The sequence below is a fragment of the Phasianus colchicus genome, chromosome 26 (assembly GCF_987193195.1).
Source record: "Phasianus colchicus chromosome 26, bPhaCol1.hap1.1, whole genome shotgun sequence".
Lineage (NCBI taxonomy): Eukaryota > Metazoa > Chordata > Aves > Galliformes > Phasianidae > Phasianus > Phasianus colchicus.
In genome coordinates, this window is record NC_143461.1 from 5532280 (window position 1) to 5557005 (window position 24726).

Sequence of the window (24726 nt, forward strand, 5' to 3'; positions counted from 1 at the left end):
TTTCTTCCTCTGCCTAGCTCAAATGGTGTCAGTGTGTTCTGTGAGGTTGGGGCAGCTACAGAAAGAAGGATGGAACCTTCCTCCATCCTGGGTCCCATCCCACCGCAGAGCTGGGGCTGTTCCCACAGGAAATCAGAGGGTGTTCCTCAGCTGCTTGGATTTGAGCCTTCAGATAGAGGGTGTGAGCCTGGCCTTCCAGCAGGTCAGGGCCCTAACAGCTGAAATTCATGTTTCAAGAGCCATTTCTCTGCATATTGCCATTCACTGCCTGATGGACTCTTTGGCTTTTATTGAACAAGATTAGACAGAACCCTCCTCTAAATTCGGGGTTGCCTGAATACGATGAATTCCTTCTTCAGCAACCCAAGGGCACATGTCTTCAGATTAACCCAATTTGAGCTTTTAATCATGTTAGGTTTGTTTTAAGCTGAACTGTCACATCAACCACTTGGACGTACAGCCCTCACATCGAGCGCTCTGCGCCTTCACCCATCCTTTCTTGTTCCCATAGGTGTCACTCTCGAGTTTAATATGAACCTGGGCAGGCATTCCTTCTTCCCTTATAGCTTATCCAAATCACCTGATGAAGTAGGATATGCTGTTTTCTTTGGGTCTGTACTAAAGAACATCCCCAAACTGTGGATATGTATCTCATTTCTTTCACATAACTTTGAATATTTGTACAATATCAATACATTAAATCATCTACTGGACACAGGTTCTTTTTGCACTGCAGAAAAGTGAAGTTTTATTAGAGGCACTTTGGTCAGCAGAAAGCAGAGCACCAGTGGCACTGCAGGACTGTATGGGCATCACAGTGATTTGTGAAGAACAACAGAAAAGAGGAAGCAGAAAACTTTGGGAGGCCTGGCAGGGATTCATGGTCACTGCATGGCGATGTGTGCAGACGGAGCTGTGCACCACCAGGCACACAGCCTGAGCTGTTTGTTATCCCTGCACCTGGGGCTGCGCAGCTGGCAGTAGGCGGATCAGAGCAGAGCATCGGTGGTATCTCAGCACACTCTCGTCTGCCCTGTGGGAGGAAATAAGAAACGATTACTCTGTTTAATGAGGGCATCAAGAGTCTGCTGAATGTGCAGGTTTATCCATTACTATACGGTCCATTCACATGAGCAAGAGTGTGGGCAAAAAGCTAGCCAATTTCTGTAGCTGGAGTTATGGCAGTCTGAAGTTAAGAGACCTAATTGTCAACGGTTTAATCTCTTTTGTAATTGTGAATGTGGAAGCCATAGCACAATGTTTAGTGTTGACCAGCAAACAGCAGTGAAGTACAAAATGTGAAAGCTGTGGGCACAGGAAAAATGAGGATCCTTTTTAGAAGCTGTTCCTTACCTGACTTGTCTCCACCAGATTGTCCGTGAGAGTAGGAAGAGGAAGAATAGGAGTGGGAGGTTCGTCCTCCTCCTTGGGGCATCCTGTAAGGAAAGGGAGAGGTGATCAAGAGAATGAGAAATGAATTCCTAACCAGACACACTGTGGCGTGCTGTACAGTCCGTGTCGCAGCGGGATTTTTCCTGGATCTTACACTTATTTCTTTTTGTCTCTTCATTTCATTCCCTTCTAGCTATATGTTCTGAGAAAGCCAGAGAAGCATAAACTACAGAGTGCTGTAGGAGTGCAGTTCTCTCACAGCAGCTGAGCATGCCCAGCTGTGGGCAGAGGTCACGACTTGGTCTTCTGCAGTGGTTGCTCTCACAGAATGCACGGTATAAATGGGCTGAGAGGAGCTGGGAAACTGAAATAATTATAACTGTAATTGCTTGCTTACTGAGCATCTGATATTTGCATTTCAATGAAGATGCTGTGAAAAAATGTTACATCTGGAGTTCAACCACAGGCTACAAAACACTGTGCTCTGTCCTCTGCAAGGGTCAGCACAGAAAACACTGCACACTAATGTATGCCTTATTAACAAACAGAATACATACGCAAGGTCTTGCTGTCCCTCATTGAGCAGAGCCCGGTACTGAGCAATCTCCTGCTCCAGGCGGGTCTTGATGCCCAGCAGCATCTTGTACTCCTGGCTCTGGCCCTCCATCTCGCAGCGGATGTTGGCCAGCTCCTCCTCTACAGCGTTAATCTGCCCCTGGATTTGTTGCAGCAGGCAGCCGTAGCGAGATTCCGTCTCAGCCAAGGAGTTTTCCAGCGAGCCTTTCTGGAGGTGGAAGGCAGGGGGTCAGGAGCAGAGCTGCGGCCCAGGAGGCAGCTTCCCATCCCGAGGAGCCCAGGGCCCTCAGCGGTGCCGCCCCACGTACCGTGCTGAGCTGCGCCTGCAGCTCGATCTCCAGGTTCTGCATCTCGCGCTTCAGCTCGGTGAGCTGGTGGCTGCTGGTCTGGATGTCCTGGCTGCTGGAGGTGACCTGTCGATTGACTTCTTCGATCTGCAGGAGCAGAGCAGAGCCTTGTGAGCGGGGCCGTCCCCTGGTGGAGCAGATCCGCTGCCTGAGAGCGAGGGCGGGCAGAGAGCTGCGCTGTGCCGCGGAAGGAGACCGCGCTGCGGGCACTGCTGCCTACCTTGACTTCGTACCACTGCTCAACCTCCCTGCGGTTCTTCTCAATGATCTGCTCGTACTCATTCCTCAGGTCGTTGAGAATCTTGGTCAGGTCTTCTCCGGGAGCAGCATTGACCTCCACGCTCACATCGCCTCCAGTCTGAGACTGCAGCTGTCGTAATTCCTGCAGGGTGCGAGGAGAGAAGGCAGGGGCACAGCTCAGTGCTGCTGTTGAGGGCAGCAGGTGAAGCAGTCCTGAGATTCTGTGGTGATCTTTTGAATGTGAAGCACCGCTTAGAGCTTTTAAACTGGAACTGGAAGTGGATGTTACTCTGATAAGGATGTGCTGATGTTGAGAGATATTACTAAACAGTGCAATCTAATGAGCTTCTGGCTATCAGCAGCTCAAAGTCTGGTTTTTTTTTTTCCTTTTCATCTGCAGCATATATCTAATGTGGTTGTTTAACTGTTTTGTTATCATAGCCATAAAGACATGTATTTTCTCAGCTGTTGTGATTGCAGTTCTGTTCACACCTGTACATAGAACAGCCAGTCTAAACCTATGCTGCCCAAGATAATTTCATTAGATATATATTTGGTCCTTTTGGTATTGCATAACTAAGTCGATCATACCTCCTCATGGTTTCTCTTGAGGGCAATCAGCTCCTCCTTCAGGGACTCCAGCTCAGATTCCAGTGAGGAGCGTGTGTAGGTCAGCTCATCCAGGAGATTTCTCAGACCATTCAGATCAGACTCCACGGTCTGACGGATGACCAGTTCGTTCTCATACCTTTCACCGCAGAAAAGAGAAGCATGAATTTCACTACAGCATGTAGGCATTGTCATTCTACTTGGGAAGGTGCATCATCTCCCACGCTAACGAATCTCATAAAATTCATGACAGGGAAGACATGCACAGAGAGGTACTCACTTCATTCGGAAGTCATCGGCAGTCATCTTGCTGTTATCGATGTCCAGAAGCATCCTGTTGTTGTCCACAGTGGCAGAAATGATCTGCAAAAGAAGAGGTTGGAGAGGAGTCAGTCAGTGCTCAAGGTGCGGGAGAAGAAGAAAGGAACCAAAGCTGTGAGAGGGCTTTGTGAGGATCTTAGGCTGCAGCATCACAGGGACCGCAGGAGGCCATTGATATGCCATGCCAACAGGACTGGTGTGTGCTAGGTTTTGTTTTCCCCAAACATTTTGACCCAGCAGTATTTGGTGGGAGAAAAATAGAAGAACATTTGTGCTGTGAGATCATCAACACTTTTCGCTTTGAGCTTCGGGGCAGCGCTGGTGCGGGAGATGGAGCCGCGCTGCGGGCTGCCCTACCTGGTTCTGGAGCTGCTCGATGGTCTGGTAGTAGGAGCTGTAGTCCTTTGAGGCGCTGGGAGCTTGTTTCCTGTACCACTCGCGGATGTGGAGCTCGAGCTGGGCGTTGTCCTCCTCCAGCCTTCGCACCTTGTCCAGGTAGGAGGCCAGGCGGTCGTTGAGGTTCTGCATGGTGATCTTCTCGTTGCCGCTCAGCAGCACGTCCCCCCCGGCGCCGAAGCTTCCCGCAAAGCCGCCCCCAAAGCCTCCTCCCAGGCCCCCGCAGAAGCCCCCGGCGAGGCTGCCGGCGCTCATGCCCCCGCCGTAGCCGATGCCGCACGCTGCCCCCGCGGAGCTGCCCCCGCCGATGACGGAGGAGGCGTATCGCCGGCACGAGGCGGAGGAGCTCCTGCCGCCGGCACCGGCGCAGATGCCCCCCCCGCCTCCGCTGCGGTACGAGGTGCTGGATGTCCTCTTGATGCTGCAGCTCATGGTGAGAGGTGGATGTCGCGCCGCGAAAGCAAAGCCTGCTGCGAGCCTGCTGCAGAAGTGGAAGCGCTGCCTCCTGTCCTCGCCGGGGCTCTTTATACCTCACCGGGTGGGTGTCACCTCCAGGCAGTGCCGCTTCCCATGGGGTTTGCCAGCCACAGCGCTCATGCCAAAAGTGATGTGCTAAGGGGAATTTCTTTTGGGACCTGGGACAGCCCTCCCCATAGGTATTGTGTTTGCAATGCTGATTCACACCAAGCACGCTCTATAATTTGGGGTGGGTGGCTGTGTGTTAGATTTTGTTTCAGATAGTGTGTTGCTGGCTACTTCATGAGTGAAACTTATTTTAATAGTTCCTCTTTGATCCTTGTCATTTTTTTGACCTGAGCAGAGGTGGTGAAAGCACCACTTTGTTACCGTTCAATTTTAGAGTTGGAGAAATATGAATTCAGGTCCCTTAATTTTGCCTTTTTTTTTTTGGAAACAACATCTCTGAGGTTTAGCTGCTGTCCTACAGAGAAAGCTCATCTTGTGCAGCATCTTCATGGTGTTTATTGGTAAATCTCAGAAGAAGAATTGCTGAAGAGGCAGCGTTCCTGCTTCACCAAACTGGTTCTATCTCCAGGAAATAACCTGATGTTGTGCACAGAACGGAGGACATGCAAGAATGTCATTCCTTAAAGCTGTGCTTCTGAATTTTTCTTCTTTTATGTTAGCTGGTTTCCAGGCTATTCTGAGCAGAAAGAGAGGTGTGGAGTTCACACCACTGAGTGTCTTGGGAGAGGACAGAAAGCGGGTGCAGCTTTTTACCTTAGCAAACAGAAGGCTGAGGTGGTGTCAGCTTGCTCCTCTGGAAGGAGGCACCGCTGCTATTTAAAATAAAGACAGTTCTGTTGTTCATAGGGAAGGATGTTGTCTGGCCTTGAGTGCTGGAAACAAGGGAAAGCATTCTGTCCATGGAAGCATGATGGTTTGGAAGGTGCCTCTGCTGTGGGGGTTTTGATGGCAGAGGAGGCAGCTGTGAGGTTGGCCTTGGTCTGTTCATGGGAGGCATTTATTCTTCACGTAAAGGACACTCAGCTGTGACCCTTTCAATCCCCAGTGCCTTCTGGCTTTGGTGCAGTGGCACAATCGCAGCATTTGTCGGAGAACAGGGTGGGAAGAACCCTTCTTTGCAAATGGGATTTTGCCATTCAGTCACTTCTGGAGAACATGCATTTTAAGCCTGGGAGACAGGAGGCTCCTTATGGGAGAGGGAAACTTTGATGGGAATTCATCTCTACCAGTTCTCCTTGTGGGTTTCTTCACTGATGGTCCTCCTTGCTTCAAGTTGTGGCTGGGGCAACATTCTGTCTCTTGGCCAAACCGGTTCTGAACCCGTAAAATCCCTGATGTGTGCAGTAATTGAGTGGAGAGTCAGGGAGAGCCGTTCACCCTGCTTTGGTACCACTACACATGTTTCATAGATATGCTGAAGATAATTTGATACTTTGATCTTTGTAATTAGGATTGTTCATTTATTAGTAGCTCTCTAATTACCTGCACGTCAGAACCAGTTGCTTTGCATATCTGGGACTGAGTCATCATTATTAAAAAAGAAAAATGATTTTCTCACAGGGTGTGATTCCTTACTCATATTTTCCCCATTAGATTGTTGAAATGCTCTTTTATTCTTCCTTATGAGATGTTTATTGCTGATTGGCATTGATGCCAGAGGTGTTGATTTTATATCTGCTTCTCGGTATTGTTGCATCATAACATCTGACCCAACAATTCCAAACATTTCCCAACGCTGTAATTTCACGCCATCGACAGAGAGCTTTTCTATGTCTCACCATCCCTTTTTTCCTTTTTTCCTTTTTTTCTAACATGGTCATGGCTGTTTTACATTTCAGTCTTTCTGTTCTGCAGCTCCTTTCCGTGTCCCACTCCGTTTTGGTCCTGCGTGCCGTGGCTCTGCGTTGGGCTGAGGCAGCCGCAGGGCTGTGTTGGAGGCACACAGATCCTCAGCACTCCTACAAGCACCAATTCCTGGGCTGCCGTCGGCATTCAGAGCCCTGCAGTGGCAGGAGGAGGTCGGCCTGGGGCTGCTGTGGGCGGCACAGGGGCTCCTCAGCTCCGTGACATCGCTCCTTCCCTTGGGGGACTTTTTGCTCACAATCAGAGCAGTTGATCTGAAGTATCAGTGTTTTGAAAACTTTCTAATTGCTGTTTACTCACTGGTGAAATTGGGATCAGAGCACAAACAGATGCTCTGAATTGGCAAAAGAATCAAAATATTCAGTGGTTTTCACAGAAACCATGATGCCATCACTGGATATATGTCTTTGGTCTCACACGAGGGAGGGGACAACCTTAGAAGCATCTCCTGGCAATTAAGTGTTCTGCAGTGAATGAGTGCCCTCCTCTTGGTCCGAAGCATGCTTCTCTGATCTGCTTCAGCAGGAACTCCATCAGAGTGACCCAGACAGAAATTCCATCCTGCCAAGGCCCTTTTTATTCCCTGCAGCTCTCTCCAGAGCAGTGCACATCTCGTATCGCTCCTGGCGCAGCCGCGGCTGTGGTGCAGCCAGAGCAGCCGCTGGTGGGAGGCAGCTGGGCCCAGGGGCAGCCCTGCTCACAGCACCCAGCGTGTGCTGCCTTCTGCACAGCTCTGTGTGCTCCGTCATCTTCCCTGGGAAGATGCTCCTGCTCCACACCCAGGGGAGGTCAGCGCCCACCGAGCCAGTGGCAACACGCAGAGGGTGGTTATGGGGAGGACTCAGCGGTGATCTCATTCTGCTGCAGTCAGTGGCAGTTTTATGGGACGTCCACTCCTTTCAGCCTGAAGATTTTTCACAGCTTTGGCTTTCCAGATGTAACTGGAAGCTGCCGTCTGTTTCACAACACCCTCACACTCTTACACACTGATCCCGAAACGTTCTGTGCTCCCTAAAGCACTGTGGTGTGGAAGGCTGTAGCTTTGGTCATTGCAGTGCTTCTCTGTGCTGCTGCTGGAGGTTTAGAGCCAAACAAAACAGCCTTGCAGTGCTTATTTATACGCACTAACTGGGGTTCAGGTCTCCACAGCCTTTCCTGAGAGAGATCTTCGTAACATCATTGGCTGTGTTAAGTGCAGCTGAGACCTGAATGAGCTCTGGTAGCATTTGGAAAGGAAACTCATGTTTGCATTTGCTTTGCATCGCTTTCTCTATTGTTAAAACCTTAAATGAACCTTTTTTCTTTGGAATAGGGCTTTTCTTCACACGAATTCCTGATGCTAGCCTAAAAAAGTCAGTTTGACAACCCAGCTTTTCAAGATGAGCAAGAAGTATCTCCTCATTGCAGATGCTGTGAGCTGCAATTATGTTACTGTGATGGCCGAGCCCAGCCACATAGCTACCGAAACAACACCTAACCTAAATAACTGCTGAGTTGCTTGGGATGAGAAAGCTTTTTGTTTTGTTACCCTATGGAAACAGTGCCTCAGCCTTCAGTGAAATGGCCGGGCTGGTGGTGGAGGGGGGTGCAGGAGGTGCTCTCAATGGGCTGAAAGCTGCCTTTGGGGAGCTGAAGTGCAGTTATGGATTGAAAAGGGGATTGCTGTGTCCTTCAGAAAGCAGAACATGTATAAAGCATCTGTTCTAGCATTGCCTTTTCATCTCCAGTCGTATTGCACACTTTTATCTTCTGAGAGAAACAGAAACATTAAGAAAATACCATCCATGGGGGAAACAGGTCTCTGATTCCTTGGAAGGTGCTGTGTCAACCAATGGCTGATACAGACAAAAGAGACTTCTTGGCATTATATTAGTATTTATGTTGGAATTTCAGCTGTAAAATGGAGAATGTTTTTGCTGCATGAAACTAAATGAAACAGGCGTGTTCCCTTGTTGCCTGCATTTCCTAGCAGAGGTTAGGAATCAGAACTTTCTGCATAGTCAAAGGTGTGGAAATACTTAACGTCATGAAACCCCATCGTACTGCAGCAACCTGTACTGAGTCACACCTTCCCTGGGAGCTGTACCTATAGTGAACCGAGTAAAGCCAGAGATGAATGGATTCTGATGTGTCAGAGCAGTGGCAGTGAGCGCAGTTTGGTGCAGTCACGGTTACTTAATCTTCAGAGATTACCCATCATTTTCCTTCTCCTTTCCTTAGCTCACTGATGACACCTGGGCACAGTGGCCATTTTCTTACAGCAGAACTGGTTGTTCTCAGTGTGTGTACAGACCATGGCAGGACAGCCTGTGTTTTGTTGGCTGGCTTGATAATATGTGTTCAAAGTTTGTTAAATTAAATTCCTTAGACATTTTTATTTGCATCAAAGAAGTGAAGTTTTATTAATGACAGCATTATCAGCAGAATTCAAGCTTTTAAACAAAGATCCAGTTGACAAGGACAAGTTGAGTAAGGCCAGCATTGCAGAAGGGAAGGTGAGGCCAGCAATGAGCGCTCCTCCGCACCGCATCGCATGGGCTGTGCTGCAGGAGCATTGCGTTCTGCCTCTCATCGTCCGTGGGTCAGTTCAGTGCATCTTAGGAGGAGGATGCCAGCATCACTGCTGTTGCTCTAGCACACTCTTGACTGCCCTGTGTGAAACCAGGGGAAATCGCTGACTGAAGGAGAAATCTGATTCTGATGTTTCCAGCTGAACTGAATTTTTTCACCTATCATGGTGTGTTACCAAAAGAACAGTGGGAGCAGCCCAGATGGCTGCAAGTGGAGCAGCACTCTAAGCATATTATCAGAAATGTTTTTTTTTAATTATTTATTCCTATTTTAATAAGCTTTAATCATTATGGCTATTATGACGAAGTGTAATCTTACCTGTCACGTCACCAGACTGGGATTGAGAGAAGGAACTAGAAGAATATGACTGGGAGGATTTTCCACCTCCTTGGAAAGCTCCTTGGGAGGCACTGTGAGAAGAGAGCAATTCACCAACAGTTAACAATAGCCACGATGTACACGGTCAGAGAACGTACTGCTGTAGCAGCATGCACTAGAAGACTCTCTAAGAAATTACAGGCTCAAAAGATTTACTTTTATTCCCTTGCCCTTAATATGGTATACATACGCAAGGTCTTGCTGTCCCTCATGGAGCAGAGCCCGGTACTGAGCAATCTCCTGCTCCAGGCGGGTCTTGATGCCCAGCAGCATCTTGTACTCCTGGCTCTGGCCCTCCATCTCGCAGCGGATGTTGGCCAGCTCCTCCTCTACAGCGTTAATCTGCCCCTGGATTTGTTGCAGCAGGCAGCCGTAGCGAGATTCCGTCTCAGCCAAGGAGTTTTCCAGCGAGTCTTTCTGGAGGTGGAAGGCAGGGGGTCAGGAGCAGAGCTGCGGCCCAGGAGGCAGCTTCCCATCCCGAGGAGCCCAGGGCCCTCAGCGGTGCCGCCCCACGTACCGTGCTGAGCTGCGCCTGCAGCTCGATCTCCAGGTTCTGCATCTCGCGCTTCAGCTCGGTGAGCTGGTGGCTGCTGGTCTGGATGTCCTGGCTGCTGGAGGTGACCTGTCGATTGACTTCTTCGATCTGCAGGAGCAGAGCAGAGCCTTGTGAGCGGGGCCGTCCCCTGGTGGAGCAGATCCGCTGCCTGAGAGCGAGGGCGGGCAGAGAGCTGCGCTGTGCCGCGGAAGGAGACCGCGCTGCGGGCACTGCTGCCTACCTTGACTTCGTACCACTGCTCAACCTCCCTGCGGTTCTTCTCAATGATCTGCTCGTACTCATTCCTCAGGTCGTTGAGAATCTTGGTCAGGTCTTCTCCGGGAGCAGCATTGACCTCCACGCTCACATCGCCTCCAGTCTGAGACTGCAGCTGTCGTAATTCCTGCAGGGTGCGAGGAGAGAAGGCAGGGCCACAGCTCAGTGCTGCTGTAGGGCACAGTGGGAAAACCTGTTCTGAATTGTGAGAGATTGGCCATCACGTGGCATAAGTCTGATTTGGTGATATTTAATTTCAGGAACCCTAAAATAACAACAGACAGTATCTTGAATATGCTGTTGATTACTGGTTCTTACCTCCTCGTGGTTTCTCTTCAGAGCAATCAGCTCATCTTTCAAGGACTCCAGCTCAGATTCCAGTGAAGACCTAACCAGAGTCAGGTCATCCAGCATATTTCTCAAGCCATTAATGTCAGACTCCACGGTTTGACGGATGACCAGTTCATTCTCATACCTTTACCACAGACAACAGAGACAAATGAGATGATGACTGTCAACAGCGCGTCTTTCCCGTGACAGTACCAATAAAACACGGAGGCTCAGTCCCAGCAGTTGGTGCAGTGCCTTGCCTGCTGAATTTAGGAACAGGATAGAACAGACATCACAGGGGGATCACAGAGAGGTACTCACTTCATTCGGAAGTCATCGGCAGTCATCTTGCTGTTATCGATGTCCAGAAGCATCCTGTTGTTGTCCACAGTGGCAGAAATGATCTGCAAAAGAAGAGGTTGGAGAGGAGTCAGTCAGTGCTCAAGGTGCGGGAGAAGAAGAAAGGAACCAAAGCTCTGAGAGGGCTTTGTTGCAAAACTCAGAGCTGTTTCCTGCTGCATTGCAGGGAATGTGGGAGTGGAGCGTGCTCCAAATTTGCTTTTCGAGGAAACTCAGGCTATGCTGCTGTTTGTCAAGTTGGAAATAGTTCTCCATGACTCCTGGGGACTGCATTTATCCCTTTCCCTGCCATGTGATCCTTCCTAGTCTGACTACTGCAATTTCTTGGAACTGGAATAAGATAGCTGTAAGGGAAGGCCTTGATCCTTCTCACTGACTTGTGTGGGAGTGTGCAAAACCAAAGGCACTGCAGGTCTTGCAGTGCAGCTGTTTGGCTTTGTGGGATGGGAGCAGCATGGAAAGTGTGGAACCGTGGGGATTCAGCGATGTGCTCCAGCATGCTTGGGCTGCAGGAGGCCCTGCGGATCCTCGGGCTGTGCCCCCAGAGCTCAACCGTTCCCTGCAGGGCTGTGTGGGGCAGCCGAGCAGCACCAGGACAGCAGCGAGCGGCCCCCAGCTCCCCCAGGTCGTGGGAGGGAACGGGAAGGAGCGAGAGCTTCTGGGCAGCGCTGGTGCGGGAGATGGAGCCGCGCTGCGGGCTGCCCTACCTGGTTCTGGAGCTGCTCGATGGTCTGGTAGTAGGAGCTGTAGTCCTTTGAGGCGCTGGGAGCTTGTTTCCTGTACCACTCGCGGATGTGGAGCTCGAGCTGGGCGTTGTCCTCCTCCAGCCTTCGCACCTTGTCCAGGTAGGAGGCCAGGCGGTCGTTGAGGTTCTGCATGGTGATCTTCTCGTTGCCGCTCAGCAGCACGTCCCCCCCGGCGCCGAAGCTTCCCGCAAAGCCGCCCCCAAAGCCTCCTCCCAGGCCCCCGCAGAAGCCCCCGGCGAGGCTGCCGGCGCTCATGCCCCCGCCGTAGCCGATGCCGCACGCTGCCCCCGCGGAGCTGCCCCCGCCGATGACGGAGGAGGCGTATCGCCGGCACGAGGCGGAGGAGCTCCTGCCGCCGGCACCGGCGCAGATGCCCCCCCCGCCTCCGCTGCGGTACGAGGTGCTGGATGTCCTCTTGATGCTGCAGCTCATGGTGAGAGGTGGATGTCGCGCCGCGAAAGCAAAGCCTGCTGCGAGCCTGCTGCAGAAGTGGAAGCGCTGCCTCCTGTCCTCGCCGGGGCTCTTTATACCTCACCGGGTGGGTGTCACCTCCAGGCAGTGCCGCTTCCCATGGGGTTTGCCAGCCACAGCGCTCATGCCAAAAGTGATGTGCTAAGGGGAATTTTGTCATAGGAAAGTAATACGCATTACTGTTCTACTCAAGTATGTGTGTGTTGATTCACACATGCACTATAATTTCATGTGGGTGGCTCTTTGTTAGATATTTTGTTGGATAATATAATATCTCATAGCTTTTATTAATCTGACAGTATATCTCCCGTAATGGAAGTTAATGAAGGCTCCGCCTTGGTTGTCTGTCTCCTTCGGCCTTCCCTGTGGTGAAACTCGGCGTTCCAGCTCCTGCCTTCCTTCTGCAGGTGCACACAATGTCTCCTGCCTGCAGCCACCTCCAGGGGGCTCTTCGTTCAGTACCGGGTTTGGAATTGACTCCAACTATTTAAAAATCTGTTTCCATTTACTGGAAGACATTATTCTTTTGAAAAACTGTGTTACTGCGTCTCGTGGCAGAGAACATTACTGTGAACTTTCTGCTGTTTCCTCGCTGCTCCTACCAGGGGAGCTCCTGCCCATACCAACGTGCAGCTCTTTTTCTGTAAGCACAGCAGGCCGACTTCCCTCCTGCTTTCTGCTGAAGGCAGTGGCGCCATGTTGTGCCTTTAGTCTGTCCTGCTGGCTGCTCTTGCACAAAACGCACATTGTCTGTGTCTGTTCACCACTGGAAGCCATTCCCTGAGCTCAGCCCTGCACCACAGTTTAGGTTGCAAGGCCACATGCAGTTGGAGCCGTACGGCGCCTGCCCCTGTGCTGCCCATGAGTTTCCCTGAGGACTGCATGGCCAGAGCGGCTTCTGCTCGCAGTGCCTGGTGCGCTGTGCCACGGGCTGGGACTTCAGTCAGCTCCGAGTTCTGGTGCTTGCTTCTCATTACAGTAAATAAATCAATAAAGCCCTGGCTTACGATCTGCGTGTTTTATCAGTGCTCTCTCCTCTGAAGCATCATGCAGAAATTCCTGAGATTCCTGAAATGTGCACAACTGCTCTGGGGGCCCAACACTGCGTGCTTCATTTCCTTCGATCTCGGAGTTTGTTAGGATGCAGGAGAAATCGTTTTTCCAGCCAAGTCTCTGGAAGTGGGCTTTATCCTGGGGGTGGGCTGCAGTAAAACAAGCCGGTTTTGTTTTGATGATCAAAACTATCTCAGTTGCTGAGAAAGCTGTACTACAATTGCTTTGAAATAATGAATGTGAAAAAACAGGGAGCACATTCAGCTGGAGGTGCAGACGCAGCTCCCGCAGCGCAGCCCGCAGGCAGTGGGGGCTGCAGGTGGGTGGGCTGTGGGGCTGCCTTGGCGTCTGCGGCCAGCCGTGTCTGCAGGTAACGGCTGGATGTGGGTGGAAGAGTTTGTGGCAGTGTCCTTCACAGTCAGATCTTCCTATAACTAAAAATAAACACTCTGGTTACTTTCATGTGTTCTTCATTTGGCACAGGTAGAAGGCAAACACTGCTGTGAATACTAACTTGAAGGGATCTTCTTAAAGACCCCGTGAGTAATATTCCCTCTCTTCCTCTTTTTTTCCTTCAGTTCAAAAGCAGACCACATTTGTGCATTTCCAGTTTAAACTGATCAGTGCCAGGTAAGATTTTCTGACCCACAAAGTGAAACTTTGCTTTTGTTTCACAGTCCTGGTTCTGTGATGGTTCACATCTCCCTGTCAGGAGGACACTCATCTGAGGCCTCTTTTACCGGCTGTGCTGCCATTCTGCAGTCTGCTCTGACTGACACAGCTGCTGCCGAGTGTCAGAGCTCAGCTGCACTACCAAGTGCTCCATGGAAAACAAAGGCACAGCAGAGGATGCTGCAAGAAGATTATAATCTGCCCCAGGTGCTCAGGAACAGAGCCTTAGCTCTAAATTTCATTACCAGCAGTTGCAGTGCATCGTCAGCCTTCCTGCCTGGAGGCAAGTGTTGGCATGGCTTTCTGTTTTCTTTTTAAGTGTTTACATTTGCAGAATGGAAAAAGAAATCGTAGACATGGGATTCTGGTTGCATCAGACAGAAATGAAGTTTTATTAGGGACGTTTTTCTCATACAGAACAACCAAATAACAAACTGGTTGAATCTTTAAAGCAAGCATTTCAAGTACAAGTGATTGAGCCCACCAAGCATTCTATGCAGAGGCAGCGCGTGGCACGCACAGCAGCTGGCCTGTCAGAGCGGCTCTGACGGACCCTTTGGGCAGAGCAGCAGCAGTGAGGAGCTGGTAGGAGCATCTCCTTCCTCAGGAGCCTGAGGAATACTGGGGTGTTGGGCCGATTTCTCTTTGACAGGTCTTGCACTGTAGAATCCTCAGTTCTTAGTCAAAGGATTTTCTTCCGTAACCTGTTTGGTGATAAAGAAAGCATTAACTTCGTCAGCACTGGCAGCTGATCGTTGAGGCACCACCTGTGGCAACAAAGAAGCTTGGTTATGTGATAGATGAACATAAGCATGAAGGAAAACTTCAGCTCAGTATGAAAAGAATTATAGCCAGGTTTTTAACTACGTGACATGGTGATATTATCCTCAAAACTGAACCAAAACTGAAACTGTATCTTAACCAGAACCAGTCCTTTGCACACAGATGCAAAAGATGTTGTCATAAAATCTAGCACTTTCCAGAAGTGCTTTTTTTTCTTGGTACTGTTTGCCCGCAGGAGAGGATGTTGGCACAGTGGATCAGTTAGTAAGAATGGGACTGGGGAAGCTGTGCCCATGAAAAAGTTCTCACCTTGGCTTTCACCACCGCCCCTGCATGACTGAGACTGGGAAGATGAAGAGTAGGAGTGGGAACTGCTGACGCCTCCTGAGGTCCTTCCTCCTCCTCCGCTTCCTCCTCCGCCAATGATGCAGCTTCCTCCGCTTCCCCCTCCCATTCCTCCGCTTCCTCCTCCTATTCCTCCTCCTATTCCACCACACATGCTACCACTTCCTCCTCTTCCTCCTCCAGAGAAACCACCACCACCTATTCTGCCGCCTCCCATTCCTCCTCCCATTCCTCCTCCTCCTCCCATTCCTCCTCCTATTCCTCCTGCCGGGATTCTGTGAAGAGAGAAAACACAAATAACAAGTCAGTCAGATGCACTGTTGTTTTCAAAAGCACTGCTCACAAGTTTGCACTTCTCCTGTCTGTACTTTTCCTTTTGGAACCTCACACAGATCAAAAGACAACTGAAACCTGTAAGTTTTCTCCATACAAGGTGACTTCCATCTGCTGAACTCCTGGCCTTTTCTGGCACTGGGGTAAAAGCGAGGCCACATGCGTGGGTTCCCTTGTCCAGCCCAAAGCTGGGAGTTCAGAATTTTTGTACTGATATTTTTCTCAGACAATTTCTATTCTGAATAGATTTGCCAAGAAATGTATTGTACCTCAGACCTGGGAGGTGGTTGGTTTAAAAGGCTGATTATCCTCATTTTGGTATAAAACCTGTTTTGCAAATCTAAACTGTTACAGTCTCTGTGACTATTTAGGCTTTTGCATAATGCTGTCAGTGTACGTACACAAGGTCTTGCTGTCCTTCCTCGAGCAGTGACCGGTACTGAGCAATCTCCTGCTCCAGGCGGGTCTTGATGCCCAGCAGCATCTTGTACTCCTCGTTCTGGCTCTCCATCTCGCAGCGGATGCTGGCCAGCTCCTCCTCCAAGGGGCCAATCATGCCCTGGATCTGCTGCAGCTGCATGTTGTAGCGGCGTTCTGTGTCCTCCAGGTTGGACTGCAAAGAGTCTACCTGCAAGTGGAAGAAACAGTACAGTGTTTGTGGGAACGTGGCAAACTGAACTCGTGTTGGTGACAAAATGGGAGATCTGCACCAAGCAGGGAGAAGCATGTTTTTGGTAATACAGTCCAGCACCCCGTTCTGTACAGACAAGGTACGCGCTACTTGTAACCAACCTCCTTTCATTCTAAGGGCACCTGCAGCCTGTGTTACAGGGGAAGCAGAAGCAGCCACCTTTACTTACCATGCTGAGTTGCGACTGCAGCTCGATTTCCAGGCTTTGGTATTCACGTCTCAGCTCAGAGATCTGTTGGTTGCTGGACTGTATCTCCTGGCCGCTTGAATGGACTTGTTGATTAACTTCTTCCATCTAAAAAATTGTTATCATAAAGGCATTTAGGAAGCAAGGAATATGAATAAATAAAGATGTAATGTAGACTGACTGTAGATTTCCCCCATGCCATTCTGTTCACCCACACCCAATCCATGTTTCATTCACCTTGCTGTTGGAACACGGGGATTCCACTTTTCCCATACTCAAAATCACTTAGTAGTCCCTTGTATAATACCTGATAAGTTGCCTGTGCCCTACTGCGAGCAAATGGAATCTTTGTAAAAGATTTACTGACCCAAAGATTCTCGTGCTTTACCTTGGTTTCATACCAGCTTTCCACCTCTCTTCGGTTGTTCTCAATAAGCCGCTCATATTCAGAACGCATTTCATTTAATTTTTCCATCAAATTAGTGCCAGGAGTAGCATTGACCTCAACATTGACATCACCACCAGACTGTGTTTGCAGTCCTTTCATTTCCTATGAGAAAGAAAAGAAAACAAAACTTGGAAAGGTTGAAGGTGAGGAGAAATGTTGTAGCTTTAAAAACAGGAAAAGGAAGGGACACAGATCCTCCCAGCAGCCAAGTCTCATTGCTGCCAGCAGAAGAAATGCACAGGAGATTCTTGGAGTGATAATTTTTGTTAGTTGTTATTTTAAATGTAGAGAAACTTACCTCTTCATGGTTCTTCTTAAGGTAGATCAGTTCCTCTTTCAGGGATTCAAACTGTGTCTCCAAGTCTGATCTGGATAGAGTCAGTTGATCCAAAAGTGGACGTAATCCATTAATATCACTTGCCACGCTCTGGTGGAGAGTATACTCAGTCTCATACCTAAATCACAGACAAAAAAGTAAAACTGCTGCCAGAGCTCTCTTCTCTCTTCATTATGCACAGTTCCCATCAGTACACCTTTGGTCAGTGGTCCCATTGGTTTGTGCTTAAAAGCAAGGACCTGATTCTCTTTCCCTCTCCAGTAGGATTGTTTGGTTTCAGTGAAATTATAGGATTTCTCTGATAAAGTTTATAAACCTATAAAGCAAATATGGAGAAACAGAATGTTGTCCTATAAACAACACTCATCAACAACTTATCTGAAGCAAAATTCTAATGAAAAACACAAAGTCCTGCTCACAGTGCTCTTCCCAACAGCAGCCTTCTCTGCTGCTGGAGCCAAGACACTGCAGTATCTCAAAGACTGGCAATACAAATTTGTGGTCGGAAAGGGACCAAAGACAACATGAGACAAAGAGGGAAAGACTCACTTCAGTCTGAAGTCATCCACAGTCATCCTGGTGTTGTCAATGTCAAGAAGCATCCTGTTCAGGTCCACATTTGCACCAACAATCTGCAAGGGAGAGGGCAGATGCTGGTCAGCCAGCTGTCTTTTCAATCTGACACACAAACAGAGGGAAGAAAGCCCTGTGCATTAACACATTCCAGAGCATCTCTGAGACAAGCTTGCCCAGTCTACAGAGGCTGCACAGAGAGAGGAGTTTATTGTTTCCAGCTAAAAGAGAGCCTTCCTGTAGAATCAGCGCTGGTTGCTGCCTCAGCTGCAATTCTAGTTTATAGGTATCCATCAGAAGTGCTATTCTTTGTTGGGAAGAATAACAAAATAAGCTTTCCATACTTCCAAAACAGTGGAAATATTAGCCTTGCATTTGGCATCAGTATTAAAGTGGGAGACTCTGGAACAGCTGAGAGCTGGAATGAGACTGACCGCTGTGGCCCATATTAACTCATCCTATGCATCACAGATTCCATTTAGATGGCCACTGGAAGCACAACAGAAGCAAAGAGTGATTCTGTCTCCTGTTCAGGAGAGAGAAAAGCAAACAAAGGCACAACATTGAAGGGAGCCCTGGGCACCAAATGGTGCTGCTGTGTCACAGCACACACATCAACCAGAGCAAACGAAAGCTGGGAGTCAGGCTTTGTCATCACAGCTGTCTGCATCCTGCCTCAAGTAAAGAAAGGAATATATTGCCCCAAATAGGAAAATTGTGCTGTACCACGTGTGAGGCCATTCTAATGAGACTCTGCCCAAAGTTTGCCAAATTGCACCATACCTGGTTCTGCAGTTCTTCAATTGTTCGGTAATATTGGCTGTAGTCCTTGGAACCAGTGGGACCTTGCTTTTGGTACCACTCCCTGATCAGACGTTCAAGGTGAGCGTTTTCTTCCTCCAAGCCTCGTACTTTATCCATGTAGGAGGCCAGGCGGTCATTAAGGTTCTGCATGGTCAGCTTTTCATTTGTGGAGAGCAGTCCAGAATCGTCACCAAATCCCGCTCCGCCAAAGCTGCCTCCACCATAGCTGCCCCCACCAAAGCCACCGCTGCCCCCAAAGCCACTGAATCCACCTCCGCTGTATCCACCAGAGCCACCACCAAAGCTGCCTCCTCCGTAACCACCTCCCATGCCCCCAAAGCCACCTCCACACGATCCATATCCTCCTCCCATACTTCCACCCATTCCTCCTCCATAGCTGCCGCCGCTCATTCTCCCACCATAGCTACTGCGGCCAATCCTTCCGCAGCTGCCGCTGCTGAACCCCCCGCCATAGCTGGTCTTGGAGCCTCCTCCACCAAAGCTTCTCCCAGAGAAGCCTCCGCTCCCTCCAGAGGAGGTGTATTTTCTGGTGGACACGGAGGAGTATCCCCCAGACTTGCGGATGCCGCAGCTGCTGCCCCCTCCACCGCCGCTACCACCGCCGCATCCGCCACCGCTGCTGATCCTGGTGGTGCTGGAGGAGGATTTGGTGCCACAGCTCATACTGGCAGCAGGCAGGAGTCTAACCACAGTCCCGAGTTTAGGTGCACAGCCTGATAAGATTCAGGACTGTAAATTTTCATCCCCAGCACTCTCTATTTATACTTTTGACAGTGGGTGTCACCATCAGGGAGTTCCCTTCTCCCAGGGCATTTACTGGCCTTGTTGTTTGTGCCAAGAATAATTTGCTGAACAATATTTTTCTGCTGATATCTGAGGCAATCTGTCCCATTGCTGAGTTTATGGTGATTGTTCAAGACCAAACACTGTGCTTTCTTTGGGTGGCATTCTTTGCATTTAGCTTTTCTGGTTCTGGTGGCTTCACAGTGCAAAAACCACCTCAGGAGGGTCCTGTTGTGCTCCTGTGGGAGTGATGGTTCTGTATGTGGAGAAAGAAAGAAGATGATGCCCAATCTCTCATGTTAAGGCTGTACAATTATTGACTTTTTTATTCATTTAGGTTCCTTGCTCAGGTCTTTGTAGCTGCTGTTGTCGGAGGCTCTTTCCTACTTTGTGCATTTAAGAACTCTTACATTGCTTTATTATTGTTATTATTATTATTATTCGTGGTAATGTAAGAGTTTTAGTAATAAGACTTGCCTACTGGGATTGTCCAACTGTGTTTCCCTGCCAGCACCCAGGAAACATCTTTATGTATGAGACGCTCTTTCAAGCACTGCAGTGCCGTGCGTTTTTAGAAGTCAGAACCCTGCCTTTGTGGGAAATGGTAGCTCAGCTCACAGGACAGTTGTCCTAGAACTCAAAGGAAAAAAGCTTTTTTTCACCGAAGAGATGTTGATCTAAAATCATATGAAGATTAAGGATGCTTTAATCGCTCTATAAAGTCAAAGTAAATTGCAGCTCAATTAGAAGCTTTATTAAGCCAGGCAATGACCTGCTAACCACCGAATGGGAAGAGCTGTAAGGTTTAAGGTAGAACAGCTCACTGTCTCTATTGTGCCTTACCTTACAGACAACAGAGCAATTGTGTGGACTGTGTTCCACTTACAGTGCAGAGATCAGTCAGCTCTAAAGTATGGTTGTGAGAGCAAAGCTGAAAGGCTTTCAGCGTTGTGGCACGCAGTGCTGTCTGAGTTTTGGTTCTGAGCACCGTCACCTACAGAAGTTCTACTTGTCTTACAGTGGTTCATCTTTGTTCTGGGTGTAAGATAAATGTTTTGGTTCAAATGCAGATCTGTTCCTCAGCATCAGCTGCCTGCTCTCACATACATACACCCTTCTGTGATAGCTGTGCATTCTGCTTTGCAGTGCGGCTCCTCCATGCAGACACAGAGCACAGCAGATGGATCACACATTGCTGCTTTCCACACTGCTGTCTGTATCCATGTGCATAATTCTTCTACAAACTCTACTGCTGCTTCTCCAGGGCTTTTTTTTTTACATTAAATTAAACATTATTTAATATTTTCTGCCTGGATGTCTTGTGCTGTGCTTTGGGCTGTGCTTTAGTTGATGTTGTTATATTGCTGCTTGTGCAATCTCTTTCAAAAGCTCTCTGATCTTATCTTGCTATTTTATACTCTCAATAGCTGACAGATGATGAAAGCTTCCAGTTGCCTTGATGATGTGATCTTATCAGTGGGATGTGCAGCTGGGGACGGCAGTGTCACCAAACAGTTTCTGGGATCTGGGTTCTCCTGCTGGTGTTGAAAGGCGTCCTTTACAGAACAAAAGCATTTGGTTTTCGTGTTGCTCTGTGTGTGGGTCGGGATGGGGTGGTGAGGGGGGCCCTTCCTCCCAGATCCCACCATGGTCAGCATTCCATCACTGCTGCTGGAGATGATCCTTATTGGTGTTTCACAGACAGGCCAGAGCACTCGGTAGGTTTGTTAGTGATAAAGGGCAAAAAATGTTCCAAAGTTCCTGCAACAAGAGGAACAACATTTGCCCAAAGAGTCTCTTAATCTGTTTATGTACTTCCTGAGTACCTACACTGTTTTCTCCTTTTTCTATACATCTCCTTTTTCTATATGTACTTTTTCACTGCATGGACTTGTCGATACCTGAAGGTTTTCCTGGTGAGGGCACATCTCGTGGTATGCTTGGAAAATACCAGAAAAGCAATGAGAGCAAGGAGCCATGAGGGCTTCAGATGGCCTCAGCCTTTCATTTTCGTTCTGTGCTCTTACTGCTACACGTGTACACAGGAGGAGCACCAACAGGAGGTTCTGCCTTCAGATCTTTGGTAGCTTTTCAGTCATAAGCCGACAGGATGTTCCTTATTGTGTCGTGTGTATTTCCTTCTTGCTGCCAGTTTGATGTCAGTGTTATGGAAATCTGCTGGCTCTTGGGCCTCGCTGTATTGTTTAGAGCTGTAGCATCTCCCCGGGACGCTTTGTTTCTGTCACAGCCACTGTGCTCACAGGAGATGCCGTTTGCCTCTTCAGTCTCTGGCACTGAAGTTGCAGATGTGTTGCTGCAGCATGTGCTGTGCTGTGTAACACCACTGTTTCCAAATCGGCCCAGAATAAAGACATTCATGGCCACAGCTGCCAGCATTGCTCAGCCTGCAGAGCCCTGAGTGTTTTGACAGCTCTGTGCTGTGCTCAGCACGTCACGTTTCAGGTACAGCTGACATTCCTGACACTCAGCTTTGTCTTCCTTTCGACCAAACCTCCCTGATCCATATCGGAGAAGCGGCTGCGGCCCTTCAGAGCTGCTGCAAGGTGAGCAAAGTGGTGGCTGCTGTGTGCTGCAGCTGCTGGCTTCACCTGGAGAGGATGTGTGCTTTCTGTGGGTCTCCATACCAGAACACTTACACATCTCCCCTACACACAGTGCCGTGCTGATGCCATGCCTCAGGAAGTGCTGGAACTTATTCTCTTGATCTATTTAATAATCTCTTTCTATCACTCTTAGCAGAAATTTTTGCAAGAAGAGATCTGTATTCATTTGGGATTCAGTGTTCTCTCCTGATTCCCACTTCATCTCAAAATATTTCTCTGAAATCACAATGATTTCTGAAGGAATGCAGATGGACCCGGCACAGGACGGCTGAGGTCACACTGTGCCCTGAGCCTGAGCTGTGGGCTCCTGCTCTGCTCCTGTGCCTTGCAGATGGTCAGGGCCAGGTCCTGCGATGCAGCCCTTGTGCTGATGCCTGCGGATGCTCCCATGGGCTGCAGGCCGTTTCCCCCCACCGCCCGCTCCCATCGAGGTGGGCCCCACTTGTCCCTGCCGTCCCTTGCTGCACCAGGTCTGAGCACAGGTAGCTTTGTGCTGGCAGCACAGAGCTGGTGCTGAACACGTCTGTAGGCAATACTGAAAATTGGAAATTCCATCTGTGTGTTCAGACGGGCACAAGAATTGCTCTGGGAGCTCTGGAGCAAACACACAAGAGTGCGTGTAACGTTTATTTTTGCCAAAGGTTGCTCTGAAGGTCCTGTTCCAACACGCACTGCAATTTTCTTCTCAGAGCACTAATAGCAATACCAGATAAGTATCCAAATTGCAACATTTTGTGCTCATAAAATTAAAGCTAATTATGCAGATTAATGCCTAACAAAGTGCGTGCAAATAAAACCTGCAGGGCTGTCCTCCCTCCTGTCAGTCCCGCTCAGGTCCCGCTCTGAGCACCCCGAGCTGCGACCCTTCCGTTTTTCTCCAGGTCTGCAGTGGTTTCGGTTCTGTGGTTCTGTTCCTCCACACACGCATTTGTCACTGTTGTTCAGTTGTTGTTGTTGCTACAAGGCTGCTCTCATAAGCACACACTGCCACACCAGTGGTATAAATGCAGATTTTGTATTAAAAAAAAAGGAAAAATGAAAGAATTCTTAACCTGGCACTTTCTTCCACATTGCAGTATCAATTCATCCCAGTGCAGTTTCCCTTCTGTCTGCTGTGGGCAGTAATGCCATGATTAAGTCAGGGTTTTCTGAAGTTCATTCGTGGCTTCTATTTATTTTGTCACATTCTGTAAGGTGTAGCAAATGATACGCTTTGAAGTGGATCTGCATGATGGATGCAGGCTCACTGTGCGATATAACAGCATTATAACAGCCCCTGCTTAAGAAAGGTACAAATTTAAGGTAAGGAAGCAAATTTGGGAAAGGAAATTTTAGGAGGAAAACAGAATGGACAGCAGTGAGCAGTAAAAACAATAGCAATGTTGTACTGTTTATCCTAATTACTCAGAAATGTCTCCTTATTTGTGAGCGTGGTTCTAACACTTCCATGTCAGCACCTACATCAGCAGCACACCACGCTGTATTGCAGGAGCAGCACTCACCCATCTGTTCTCAGTGTGACCCCTCTGTGTGCCTCGTAGTGACGGGAGCACTGAGAGCAGCAGCAGGACACTGGGCTTATGGAAGTCAAGGATGGAGGAGCGGTGCTGTGGCAGAGCAGCACGCTTTGCTGTGCCCTGGTAGCTTATTGCCCCGAGCAGACGTGCCAGAAAGTCGTCACGGGCTGCAAGAAGTGCAGAGTGCGTGCAGCACACAGGGAAGGCCGGGTGAGCTGGCAGTGCAGGCATGTGGTGCTGCGATGATTTAAAGGGACGCGGGTGATTTTGCAGTAGGATGAAGTCAATAATCAGCACTGCCTCTTTAGCACACGAGGTCAGGGATATCAGTGCTGCTGTATGTCAGGCTGTTCTTCATGAAGGTCCGCCAGCTCCTCGGGTGCCCGCACAGACTGTGGTCGGAGGAATTTTATTTTCTTCAAGCCGGATCCCGTTGGCTGAGCGCCCGGCGCAGGGCAGTGCCATGAATCACCCACAGGTACGTGCCTACAGCTCGGGCTCTACGAGTCCCGTTCCCACGGTCTCCCACTGGATCAGTGTTTCTCAACCTCCTCCAGGGGCCAATGCCGCCCTCGGAGTGAGAAAGCAGAGCTCGTGACAGCCCCGTCTTGGGCAAAACTGGGAGAGAAATCCGATGCCAGTGATAAACCTATCTGCTTCCTTTGGTTTGTGTTGAATCGAGAAATGCAAGGGGTAGGAACGTGTTGAGAGTCCTTTGAGTTATATTCAAGCAAATTCTGTGTACGGTTTGTTTCACCAGTTGAGCACAGGGAAGTTCTGCACAGTCCCCACATTTTCGTTATCCTCAGCAGAAAAGAGAAGCACTGTGTAGGGCACAGCATCGGGTGCGGGCTGCAGGAGCCCCCTCCCATTGGGGCCCATCCAGGACATAGGGGTGGATCTGGGTCTGTAATTAAAGCAAGGAGGAGTTTTGCTCGTGCCCCTGCTGTGTGCTCTGCGTGCAGCCCTTAACAACCACCTGGGAATCATTTCTCTTGGGTTTCCTGTACTTACAGCCTACCTCTGGGTTTGTAAAAGATTGTAGGTATGGACAGTTTGTCTGTCTTCCCTGCAAAGTATGTCTGTTCATCCTCAAGCACTGCAGATGCCCTGAAGAGGAAGTACATCGATGAGGCCAAATATTGCACAGCTGCATGGCTGTGAGCAGTACAAGTAGCCTCAATTCCTTCTTTTGTGAGACACCATGGGTGCAGTTTGGGTCACTCTCCATCTCCAGCACGGCTCCTCCAGAGCCCATAGGGGACAGCCACCCCCTCCCACCACTCTGTGCCATGCAGTGCTGGTGGCTGCTCTCACACTGTGAGCATCACGGCACGGCTGGGAGGCCTTGGCAGTTCTCTTAAATGGTGAACATGCTGCTGAGAGCTCTGGGGTCTTTTGAGTAATCTAATTGAGTTGTTATTGTGCATTCCACAGGCAGGGTGTGACATTTGTGACCAATTCATGCAAAAATGAATGCTAAAGGAGACTGCTGCCAGATACAGCTATCTGGTTGCATCAGAGAGAAGTAAAGATTTATTAATTAGAGTAATCTTTTTCCCAGAGAAATACCAATCACGGTAGAGATTAACAGCGGTAACAGTGATTCAGCACAGAAATTCAGGTGGAGAGGCAGCTGGGCAGAGCAGCTGGGATGG

At 49.2% G+C, this 24726-nt stretch overlaps 3 protein-coding genes and 1 long non-coding RNA gene across 4 annotated transcripts; 1 reads left to right on the forward strand and 3 right to left on the reverse strand.

Moving 5' to 3' along the window:
- Positions 1-1014: 1014 nt before the first annotated feature.
- Positions 1015-4313, reverse strand: LOC116233662 (keratin, type I cytoskeletal 19-like). Its single transcript, XM_090124863.1, has 7 exons — positions 3843-4313; positions 3445-3527; positions 3147-3303; positions 2536-2697; positions 2277-2402; positions 1950-2176; positions 1015-1436 (listed from the first exon to the last, which is right to left on the reverse strand). Exons 1-7 carry the CDS (start codon positions 4311-4313, stop codon positions 1262-1264), a joined length of 1401 nt encoding a protein of 466 aa, XP_089980989.1. The 3' UTR covers positions 1015-1261.
- A 2705-nt stretch (positions 4314-7018) lies between these two features.
- LOC116233708 (keratin, type I cytoskeletal 19-like) lies at positions 7019-11858 on the reverse strand. The gene is made up of 8 exons (XM_090124853.1): positions 11388-11858; positions 10642-10724; positions 10309-10465; positions 9956-10117; positions 9697-9822; positions 9370-9596; positions 9120-9211; positions 7019-8881 (listed from the first exon to the last, which is right to left on the reverse strand). The coding sequence occupies exons 1-8, from the start codon at positions 11856-11858 to the stop codon at positions 8862-8864; spliced, it is 1338 nt and encodes a 445-aa protein (XP_089980979.1). The 3' UTR covers positions 7019-8861.
- Positions 11859-14111: 2253 nt separating this feature from the next.
- Positions 14112-20078, reverse strand: LOC116233700 (keratin, type I cytoskeletal 17-like). The gene is made up of 8 exons (XM_090124849.1): positions 18046-20078; positions 17296-17378; positions 16708-16864; positions 16350-16511; positions 15944-16069; positions 15485-15711; positions 14715-15025; positions 14112-14326 (listed from the first exon to the last, which is right to left on the reverse strand). Exons 1-8 carry the CDS (start codon positions 18805-18807, stop codon positions 14301-14303), a joined length of 1854 nt encoding a protein of 617 aa, XP_089980975.1. The 5' UTR covers positions 18808-20078; the 3' UTR covers positions 14112-14300.
- On the forward strand, positions 18134-22587 carry LOC149914990 (uncharacterized). The gene is made up of 2 exons (XR_016459952.1): positions 18134-18201; positions 20074-22587. It is a non-coding gene; the product is annotated as an uncharacterized LOC149914990 (long non-coding RNA).
- The last annotated feature ends 2139 nt before the right edge of the window (positions 22588-24726 follow it).